The sequence below is a fragment of the Populus trichocarpa genome, chromosome 15, assembly GCF_000002775.5.
Source record: "Populus trichocarpa isolate Nisqually-1 chromosome 15, P.trichocarpa_v4.1, whole genome shotgun sequence".
Classification (NCBI taxonomy): Eukaryota; Viridiplantae; Streptophyta; class Magnoliopsida; order Malpighiales; family Salicaceae; genus Populus; species Populus trichocarpa.
In genome coordinates, this window is record NC_037299.2 from 13240441 (window position 1) to 13252428 (window position 11988).

At 36.2% G+C, this 11988-nt stretch overlaps 1 protein-coding gene across 1 annotated transcript; it reads left to right on the forward strand.

Moving 5' to 3' along the window:
* The first annotated feature begins 10710 nt into the window (after nt 1-10710).
* On the forward strand, nt 10711-11839 carry LOC7457637 (transcription initiation factor TFIID subunit 8). The gene has a single exon (XM_002321764.3). The coding sequence runs from the start codon at nt 10899-10901 to the stop codon at nt 11700-11702; it is 804 nt and encodes a 267-aa protein (XP_002321800.1). The 5' UTR covers nt 10711-10898; the 3' UTR covers nt 11703-11839.
* Nucleotides 11840-11988: the final 149 nt, after the last annotated feature.

Genomic DNA, 11988 nt, shown 5'->3' on the forward strand with positions numbered 1-11988 from the left:
AATTTAAAGTTAATTAGTTTGATCTAATCAACTCTGTTAAATCCAATTTATTTAATTACCCTTCTCAAACAATTTTTTTTAGGTTTTTTATTTAAATCAACTGAATTAATCTACTTGATCTGTGTCCTGATCCTCAAATTAGATTTAACAGCTATATTTTGGGATGCCGATGGATGTGCATGCATGTGATAGCTAAGATTTTGAGCCCGGCCTACAGTTGTCGGTATAATATAATCGATAATTGAAAGAATAATAATCAAACTGTGAAGTGCCATTGTGGTCCATATCATGTTCTCTAAGGAAGCATTTTTTGTGGATTTGGTTTTCCATTTCTTACAAGTTGAAACTATAATATTGTATACTAAGGAACCCACCAAGAATCAAACAGGGAAGGGGTGTTTTTAAATTACTACTAATGACCAAAAATAATAAAAGTTAGGTTGGTAATCTTAGATTGATCAAGACAAAGGCCTCATGGGATACCTGTCATTGTCCATAGAGAATCATATATAGACTGTTACCGAAGTTCTTTGCCCCATATGAATTGGAGTCGTCTATTTTTGACCAAGTTTTCAGTGGAGATCGTAATAATTAAGATAGCAGATAGTTACATTCTTTATTCATCTCCCACCATGCACAGCATCTCAACAAATGATAAACAACGGCTTTGCCAAGTCTACAAGATATACACAAAACAAATTTATAATTACATATCCTTCTAAGGAACAATAACTCGAGATATCAAATATTAAATTGGTCGTATGAAGTTAAAGGAACCTATACAGAGGTCAGGTATAAATAGGAGTAGTATTGAGCTATTAAACATCCATCAATTATCCTCGAAATACGAAAATCTTGTAGCAAATAATTGGCAAGAGAGAGAACTGAATTGGTAGGTAAATAAATCAATGATATCTGGAGAAAAAGCTCTGATCAACACGTGATGATCACATAAGAAGTCTTTGTTTTCCTGTAGTTTTCCTGGCTCTTGCATGTGCATTTGGTGAACTCCTGCAAAAATGAACGCAATATATGCATTAATCGAGTGCAGTACTGCTGGAACATAACTATACAAGGTTCCAAGACTGAGTACGTGCATGGAAACTGCAGTCCTTGCTGTAGAGGTCGAGTTAGGAACATGCTTATTTAGCTATATATAGGTGCAATATTTTGAAAGAATATTGTTGTGTGTCATGACATGATCACGCATCAAAACCAAAAAAATAATAATGGAGTTACAATAGAACTATAGGCCCTGTTTTAGTTGTGATATTGTACTTGAAAATATATATGATTGAGGTTAATGTATCTTATTTTTTACTGATCCCACTACACAATACACCATTAAGAATTCTGGGATTAATTTTTAGCGTTGGAATCCATGAAACAATCGCCAATAATGAGTTGGGCTATAGCTGGTACGTGTTTGAAAGGTGAGAAAGAATTTATAGGTAGATGATTAGTTCTGAAATCCCAAGTTTATTTGAGACATGCGCTTGAGAATTGGCCAAATATATAATCCCAAGCATGATGCAAGAAATTACAGTAAGGATATTGTCTCAATAGGCATGCACGAGGAACAATTTAACTTGTTCAGTGCCTAAGATTTGCAAAGTTGAGTGACCTCTAGTCTCTTTGAATCTTACACTGTTGTATATATATACGAGCTTTATTTTCAAGCCTCTTATCTTCTGTTAAGTTTAGAAGATATATTAGAGAAATTAATCACCATTTCTTGGACAGTTTTGAAGAACTTTCTGAAAAGTCTTGTTTGCGTGCAAGGCAGTACCTACCTAATGAAAATTACCTTCTCTTTTCACGCTTTGTTTGTACTTCATTCCAAAATCACTTGAAAGGCTTCAGAATCCTTGCAACTTCCTTGTGAATGCTAGAAAAGACGCTTTTTTCCCCATATGTTGTTGTACAAGAATTTTCACAGTTACAGTGTTGCCACCATGCCCTATATAGCAAGATAAGTTAATTTACAGGTCTAATCAGATGGAATTTATGACGAACTTCCAGTAAGATATCAAAGAAAGTTTCTTGTTGGCATGCCATTACAATCAAGATCACAAAATCAGGAGAAATTCTTCAGGTACAAGTTCCTAATGGAGATTTGTCCTCATCAAGTCCCATTATTGACCCTGAAATTGTTGTTAGTAGTTTCCTCCTTGATTAAGAGCATTAATGATCATTAAGAATGTAGAATCAAATTGAGTTTGCTTGTCCCTCATGATCATGGAAGCAAACTAAGTAAAATGTTTTGTGCTAATGAGAGACGACAGTCAACCACAGAGTTCATTAATTTCTCATGGCATAGCTTAAAATTAACCTTCTCTTACATATTCAAAGATAGCAGTCAATTGATACTGATAATTAATTAGCAATTGATCTGATTAAAATCCTCTTGATCACAATTCACGTTCAACTCCATGCTGTTGTTGGATTCTGATTAGTTTACCAAATCACCTAACTGTTGAACAAAATGCCATTTGATGCACAAGTCACTTACTTATCAACATAATTATTTTAAATTCCCAGATAACTTAAATTAATTAAGTCTTATGTTTGAATATCTGTATACATTTTAAAATCATGCACTTGAGTTGTTGATGATAGATAATTAATTACATATAACTTAGTGTGAACTCTTGTTTCTTTGTCAGAAACTTCTGGAGCAGGTAATGTAGCTCTTGCATTTTCAAGAACATTTTTTTTTAAAAAAAATATGTTAATGGAACTCAGTCATGTGCCGGCATTCCTCATCTGTAGCTGTACAATAACAATTAACAACTGAGGTGAAGTCACATATAATTAACAATTAATAATGTTATTTTATATATATATATTTCATGGTGCTGCCCTTCTTGTAGGCTTCCATGAATGTGAAACACCTGGAGATCTAAGAGATAGGAGAATAAAAATTTCCAAATAGATTAACAAATGATTGTGAAGGTACACTGAAACCTTTGATAATTATAAAAGGATCTTGGCAAATGGGGCCTTTGAATTAGGAACTTTGTCCTTTTCTAGCTATTAGAGGGGCATCATGACATTTTAAAGCATGAACTTTGCCTTCAAACTCTGTAAAACAATATTAGGTATACATGTGACTTCACTTCAAGTTTGTATAATGGTTCTTCCCACTATTTTTCTTAATAAAATTTAGTGTTTAAAAAACTAGAAGAGCAAAGTGGTCTGCTTGTTTTGTTCAATGAGTAGAAGAGAATCGTCTAACTAATCTACTTAATTGTGGCTTTAATGCTCCATGATGATCACAGGCTAATATACATTATTAATTATAGTTGAAGAAAGAAATTAAAGCCAAATAGCTAACCAACAAACCCTGATAGCACCATCAAGAAAAAAAATCTTCTTGTCATAAAATCACAAGGAATAATTTCATGTGCAGGGGGTGCTCCCCATCTCAATTTCCCATTTCTTCATCAATATAAAGATCATTTTCCTTAATTAACTCTTAAATTTGCAGTAAAAATCAGGAGAACAAACTATATATATATATATAAAAAACAACCTGAGCTGTTCCCACATGGGATGCTAACTATCTAACACCAAACACTTCATGAGAAATGATCATCCATAGGTCCACTTAACTTTGTTTTGTTCTCCCCCTCAAACTTGGTCCATCCTTTTGTCCCTAAATCCTTGCGTATCCCTGATAAGACAGGGGCAAAATAATGTAAAAGTGCCTTAAAAATGGAGATTTATATGTCATGTTGATTTCTCATTCATTTGAATTGATGGGGTTCCAAAGAGGATAGAGATTAGACGAAACCAGGCGTGAAATTTGGATCTTATGCAAGGCTCTATGGGGTCCAAGATGTGAGTACCCTTCAACTTTTGTGTTAAATGTGGGTTAGGGCACAAACCAGCTCTAGCCCATCACATAGAATTGACATTGCTTTGTCTTTTCTTCTTGCGTAACACATTATGCCTTTCTGATATAGGTCCCACTCATGAATCTACAAGGTAATGATCATGAGTCATTACCCTCCATAATGTGTTTCATACTTTCAAGGAATTTTGACAACCTATCAAGAGGGTTGTTCTATGGCTGAAGGGATTTATTAGTGGGATTGGATGATGGCATTGACATAGGTGGAGTAGAAGAAAAGCTAGGGCATTATGAATTTCATTTTGAATATAAAGCAATTGTGGATAAAGTGTTGAAAAGTGAAATCAATAGAAACCAATCAACTTTTCTGTCTGAGGTTTGAAAGATATATTGCACAGGTCATATTTTTTCCCACTAGCAATAATTCCATGTGCCAAGCCTGCACGACTTTTTCCATCCCATTAATGGGGTTTTGGACATTATGGCAACATCCAAGCTATGTGCTTGATGCAGACCCAACTTCCAAGTCCCATCTATGGTAGAAAGATTGTCATGTCTTGCTTTTAGAAGTTTTTAAACCTTAAAGTCTAGTGCCCCAACTTGAATTGTCTTATGGGACTGTCTTTATTAGAGCCAGTGAGAGTGGGCACCCATTACATGTGCTAGCAAAACTGTAGATGCGTTGTCTGATACTGCATAGTTGTAAGGGTGTGAACCCGTCTCCTTGAACTTGGAATTAAGACTTTAAAGAGTCAATGAATTCATCTACTCGTTTCCATGGGTGGAAGAATAGTCTCCTTGTAAATTGGTGAGAAAGAAACAATTTGTTCAGAGGTTGAAGTTGAAAATAATGTGATTGGGTAATATAGAAAGATAGAAAACAGTGTGGCCTATTATACTTGATGATCTGAAGATACCTGCTAAGAACCTTGTGTGCTCATCAAGGTGAATAGCATTAACTTCTTACTTAGTCAGGTCATGTTGGTGAAACTATAGGTCAATTCAGACGGCAGAGTCCCTTTTACTAGACTTTATCTACAAGATTTTTTTTTTCTTTTGTGGATATCATAGGAAAGTGAATAAATAATGATGCTGTAATCTATTCAAAACTAGAGGTGTTTTTAATTCACCTTGTGAGTGCATACTATTTTATCACGTGAATCTTGGCCTACGTTCTGTTTTTTTCTTCTTTGATCTGTTCTTTGATGAACTACCTACCATACCCCATTCAAAAAAGTTGCAGTGGTCCTAAATGAGCTTCAAGTAGCTGCTATATATCACATCAACTTATAGTGATCCTTCTGGTAATAATTAGACTTAGCCCAGTTGGTGAGAAGTGGGGAGCAATTCAGTTGGTGAGAAGAGCGGAGCATTTAAGGAGGAGGTTAAGTTTCGAGTTCCTTTTTTCATGTTGGACAGGTTTTGCTCAAGCTCTAGTTGATCCAAGCCCAGTCACTAGTAGATGTCTGGCAGAAATTTGTAGCCCAAGGCTGCTCAAATATATATAAAGCATGTCATGCTTGATGGTCAACATTCTGTAGTTTAACCACAAAGCAACTGGACATGGACATCCAGCCTATGAACATAACAGGGTTAATGGCATCTGTATTCATTTCTCTGGAGTGACAAATATGCGTGTACATAAATTCTAGGATTACAGCAAATTATTTCAGTTGGGATTAAGAGTTTGAGGTGCTAAGCACAATTATTATTACCCTAGAATATTGGGACTGGACACCTTGAATCGATATCTAGAGTCACTATGATGCAGACGATTCAACAGCAATGCTCTGGCTGCAGAGGACCTTTGACTAGCCCGTGATGCATCTGAGAACTTATGCTGCAAGTTCTGGTTCAAAATAAAACTGGCATGTTAGCATAGAACATGTTAGCCAAAAAGGAAAAACTTCCTATAAGAAATGGAAACTAACACACAAACACACACAAAGGAAAAGAATGCAATTTGGACATATCCAACAAATCACAACATCTCACTATTCAATCGTACACTAAGCAATTAGGCATTCCATTCTTTCTAAATCACTTCTGCAAATTAATACCATAGTTAATCAGCATAATCAGAAGCAATTTTAAATCACAAACAATGATAATTTCTATTAACTAGTAATGAGAACAAATAAAAGGGCATGCAGATGCGTACATGTGCAAGTGAGAGAGAAGAATTTGGCATTGTAATTCATATAGTAGAAGACATAACTCACCTTTATGTGGTGCAATCTGTCAAGAAAGTCTTTCAAAAGACAATCCAGATTGTGTTTGGAAATGATAGCTGGTATTGGGAATGTGCTTAACCTTCTGGCGATCTACTCTTACTTCTCCACGAATGCACTCTATGATCCTTTCTCTAACAATTATGAATATCAATACCATGAGGCAATGCCTTTAGTTTCATGCATCTACCAAAGCTCAAACTTTGAAGACCTGGCATCACTCCCTTCTCTAGAACAATCTCATTTAGTTGATTGCAGTTGTATGTATTCAAGATCTTGACTTTCTGGAACCCATCAAGAAAGCATAACTGTTTGGCTACGTAGGCGTTGACGACAATAAGCCTTGCCAAATTGGGCACTGATTGTAGGCAAGGAAGTGGATCTTCTCGTAATCTAGACCATAAGAAGAGCAAAAATGTGACGGAGTGAAGAGAAGGAAACCAACATGCCACCGTTTCCAATTTTCCAACTAGTTTGAGCTTTTCAAGGCAAGGAGGTGAGGAAAGTGCATCTATCCTTAATGGCTCCTCTTCATTAGCTGCTTTCAGAAACAATTTGTGTAGTTTCATGTTGTCCATTGCAGCACACAAGTCTTTCTCATCTGCTTGCCTCACATTTGTCAGGATAAATCGCCTGTATTGTTCTAGGTTCCAGTCATTCGATGAGGTTTCCATTCCCCCAACACCTGCCAGGACATGTAAGTTCTTCAGCTTATATATATATCTGATGACGACGGTGTACCGAATGCATAATTAAAATCAGTTCCTTATCCGGGATTGTGAAGGTATGCAGTTAAGTGCCGTAGATACTGCAGCTTTGCGATGCCACAAGTGTTGAGAAACCTTCAGCAATAATAATGAATATTACACAAAAGAGAAAACAAGAAAAACTTATGTTTACATCCACATGAGCATGAGCAGGTAGCTTTATTTCACTATATATCAAATTAGATTTACATAATGTATTGTTTTTCAATAATACTCTTTACCATACCGTGAGGGACAGTGCCCCGCACCCCCAACCTATCAATCATCTCTATCAACAAAAAAATTTAAATTTACATCCCAGAAAGGGCATTTGTCTATGAGCCACACACCAAAACTCCTTGATTTTGGTTTCGTTAATAGCCAGCGTTTTCTAACTTGGAAAGTTTTCCGATTGATTTGGGATGTTGCTCCACTTGATTTCCAGTCAAGTTCAAGTACCTGAAATTGAATGAATTGGGTAGTTTACAAATCTGCAGATTCTCTAGATCCCACACCCTTAATAATTTAAATCCATGAAACACTGTACTTAAAAGAGGTTTAGATGTCTTGTCTGCAGGAAACAGAAAGAGCGAGCGAGTCTGTGAGAGCATGCCCTTGCTAGATTGTATTTCTCGGTCCTTGACTTGAATTGACAGTCGACGAGCTCCGCTCTCCTGAATTGCTTCTTTCCCATCATATACATCACAAAACTCCATGGATTATAATAGTGAAATTTCTAGCTCCCGCATAAGATCATGCATCCTGCAAGCTTTTGGTCTAATGTTGAATGGATGGGTTTCCCTCTACTACTTGGAGCATACTCCTGCAAATGAATTCCATCAAGTAATTCTCAGATATTTCTTCTAATGTTGCTCCTCTCACCATCTTAACGAACCCTTCAGCTATCCACAGTTTAATGAACCTTTTACGTCGAATCATATGATCTTCGGGAAAGACACAGCAATATAAGAACCAATTTCTTAATTGACAAGGCAAGTCACTAAAACTCAGCATCAATATTCTCTTTACGAATCCAAGCTCAGGACTAGATTCAAGATTTTATTGACTTTCCTCCACTCGAACTCTAACTTCTTGGTAGACATGAGACCAGCCAAAGCCACAATTGCTAGATGTAAGTCTTTACATTTTTCAGAAAGATTCCTTGCTAAAAGTCCAATTTTTGTGGGCAACATCCATTGTTGCTTGAAAAAGCTTCCATCCAAAACAATGCCCAAGCCTCATCCTTTTCAGGAGGTAGAAGCTGATGAACATGGCTTCCAGCCCCAAATGAAAACGAAGCTTGATCGGAATTGGATGTGCGGTTGGTTCGCCGAAGGGCTACCTGATCCGATGCCCATAACATGCGTACTCTTCCTCTATCTATGAGTGAGACTCTATCTGGATCTGCCCAGCATCCAAGTCATCCCAATCTGCCTGGCGAGGCTCCGGCCACCACATTAAATGATGAACTTTGCGCCTCTAGGAGGGTCAAGCCAAGCCTGAATGGAACTCAAGTCTCCTTCGTCTAGTCGAGAAGAGGCTGTGACTCTTCTATTACATAACGGGGAAGTCCATTCTCGTCATGATCGATCTAATTCCTACCGTAGTGCCCCAAGAAACTTACATCTTGTTTTTGAGTTGTAAGCAAAATTCTGATTCCGTTCATACTATCAGGAAGTGCAACATTTATTCACTACAGAGATCTATACTCCACACATCATCTAATACAATCACATATTTCCTTCCATGTAAGAAGTTCACCAGAATCTCCACCAATTGTTTGTAACTCATGGTGCTCAAATTCATTGGAACGCCCTCCTTTATTGCTTTTTACAAGTCCTGTTATCATGGCTAATAAATCTTCAATAACATAACTTTGAGAAACAGTGATTCAAGCATATCAATCAAAATGTGGCCTCACAACTTCAACTTGGCTGTTGTAGTTAGTATCAACTAGAGTTATCTTACCTAAACCACCCATTCTGGCTAAAGAAGTAACAGATCGTCATGGTTTTCCCGTTAAGAACCACCCCAACAGTCACATTTTACATTTTCAATCCCAACAAGACATCTTCGATGAAAAGACAAGAGCGCCATGACTTTTCATCCATCTAGTATCATAATGCAAAATGGTTCCTTCTTAATTTTGCTGCAATTTGATGCCTCACAGAGATATTCTTGGGAATGTAAATGGTTGATTCAAAAGCCTAGTGTGGTACTTACCCGAATTTTGCAGCCTATTCTTGTAATACATGAAGTTGTCGATGATGTCTTCCACATCACCGGCCATGGTCTTCATATTATCCACCCTGGTTTTCTCTCCCTCGGCGAGGAAATCTTTCTACAAAGGATCTCATGCTTGTCAACTCCATCTTGATTTTGTAAATTTCATCAGCAAGTCATCCAAGCAATGATGCTTCATTCTCAGGGACCAAAATGATCTCGCTAGTCAGTAGGTCTACTGTAGGAGATGCCATGTTACTTCCCTAGCTTCTTAGCTCTCTACATGACTATTCATGTTATTAGTTTTTTCATCTTCGTTCATGGAGAAAAAATCAATAGAAGGACAAAGACTGACTTAATATGATAAGATTCTTTTCAACTCTGTATCTTTTTTCCTTTTCTAATCTGATGCATTAATGAAAATATTTTATAATTATTATTACAGAAGAGAGATCCAAACACGAAATTTCTTGGTGGAAAGGGATTTTATTACCAGTTAAGCTACATGCTTGCTAATTTGGCGACACCATTTTAAGCTGCCTCTTGATTTCTTGCTTCTCTCCTTTCAAAGGCTTGAGAGAGGTGGTTAAAACGGTTAAAAGGCAGAGAGATCCATAGGAAGTAGTCTTGGGCCAAAAGTATTTAGATGATGCTAACACATATTCAGAAAGGGCCCATGTTTCATATTCAGAAAAGGCCCATTTTCCATATTTTGAAAATATACAAATATAAACACATCTCCATTGGAAATTTTCTTTCTTTTGTCTGAATGGAGTGAAAAATAAGGGGATGAGAGTGAAGAAAATAAAATAATTTTTTTTATTTAAAAATTGTAAGGAGTTGGAGGGGAAGATTAAATTATTGAAAAATTATTAAATATATGAGAAATTGCACTATTTTCTCTTTCAAAAACATGTAATTTATAATGAAAGTAATTTACAAAAGAGCATGGTTTTCGACATAGTGATAATTCTTTATTTATAATTCATCAAAGATAAAATAATAATTTTGTAGAATTTCTCTTCATGTTGAAGAGTTCAAGAATTGCCCACCATTTAAGAAGTTTCTTTTCTCAATTTCTTCTCCTCCACTTCTCACCAATCTTTTTCGATAGTGTTTTGAAATGTAATAATAGTTGTTATTCAAAATACTTTTACTTAAAAATAAATTAAAATAATATTTTTTATTAAAAAAAAGCTATTTCTAACACCAACATATCAAGACAATCTAAAAACATAAAAAAATTTAATTTAAAAAAAATCAAAAAATTTCAAAAACATTTTTTTACCACAAAACAACACTTTTAAATAATAAAAAATACTTTGAAAATGGTGTTTTTCTATACCCCTCTATTTCTTTCCTCCCCTTTCCTCCTTCCCAAACACTGTGTTAGTGAACAAATAAATAAAATAAAAGAGAAGTCTAGCTAATTGTTTTGCTCAAGAAAAGTGCTAAAATTAATAGTTTTTATCATTCTTTTTTTTGCTTAAGTCTTAAAAATCTAATAGACTATCCGAATTCTAATATGAAAAGAATTAATTTCCACTAAAAGGTCAATCTTAATTTTCTTTTTCTCCTTTTCCAATGTTAATTTTTTATCAGTTAATTCAAGTAATTACTTTCTTTATAAGTAGTTTTAAATCACAATAACAGTGAAAAAATAGTATTAGTGGTTCGGTGGCAAAAAGGAACATCTCTAGAGAAATTGGAGCGCAGCTAGGGTTCAAGTCTTGTCAAGCACAAAATCCAAGATATGATTAATCATCCATAGTAAGGGTTTTGAAGAATCCTCCTCCTCCCCCTCCGCCAATCATCATCAGCCTCTCTTCTACCTCCTCCTCCATGACCGTCCATCCAATCACCATGAAACCAAAGCCCCACAAAAGATCCAACAAAACCCGCTTCCAAAACCCACCACCACCACCACCACTAGCAGAAAATCCATCAGATTATGCCTTCAAAATAACAAAAACAGCAGTATCACAAATCTGCCAATCAGTAGGGTTTAAGTCCACACAACTCTCAGCTCTTGAAACGCTAACCCATATAGCCACCCTTTACCTCCAAACACTAGCCAAAACAGCTGTGTCATATTCCAATGCATCCAACCGTACTCAATCAAACATCTTTGACATCATCAACTCATTACATGACATGTCATCTGTACAAGGTTTCACAGGAGGATCCACGCTGCATTGTAGTAGTGGTGGCATTGGTCTTTTAAGGTCTGGTGTGTTTAAAGATATTAAATCTTTTGTTGAGTTCAGTGATGAAATCCCTTTTGCCAAGCCTATTCCAAGAGGGAATTCGATTTCTTTGAGGAGGAATTCAATTCCTTTGGAAATAGATGAATTGGATTCCAGGGGTTTGCATATTCCTAGGTGGTTGCCAAGGTTTCCTGATGAGACTAGTTATAAGAATTGTGGGGACAGGTGGGAAAAAAGGAGGGAAGGGGGCTTGGCCTTGTGGGAGAATTCTGATTTGCTGAGTGGTGGAAGTGGAAATAAATCCCAGGGGATTTCCAGGGAGAATGAGAAAAGAAGTGATGGTGATGGTGATTTGTCGGTGGAGAGAGGAAAGGTGAGTTTTAAGATTGGGGAAGCAATGAAGGCACAAAAAGGAGGGATTTTAATTTCTTTTTTGTGATTTGTTGCTGGCAGGATTTAAACTCTGTTTCTCTGCCAAAATTGGAATACGCAAACCATAATTGATCTCAAGATTCCCTGCTTGTGCTTGAATTTTGTTGTTCGTGATGAATTTATATATAAACATTTTTTTTTTTACCGGGTTCTAATTGATTTTTACCGGGTTGGAATGATTCTTGTCATGGTTGATTTACATGGTTAAAATCTTCAAGCCAAACTTTAATGATTGTATCACCGATGCGATCATTTATCAAAACCACGAAACCTATTCTGGGATTGCAAGAAAT

Excerpts from the sequence above, each read along its gene's own strand:
- LOC7457637 (XM_002321764.3), top strand. The coding sequence starts at position 10,899 with ATGACCGTCCATCCAATCACCATGAAACCAAAGCCCCACAAAAGATCC.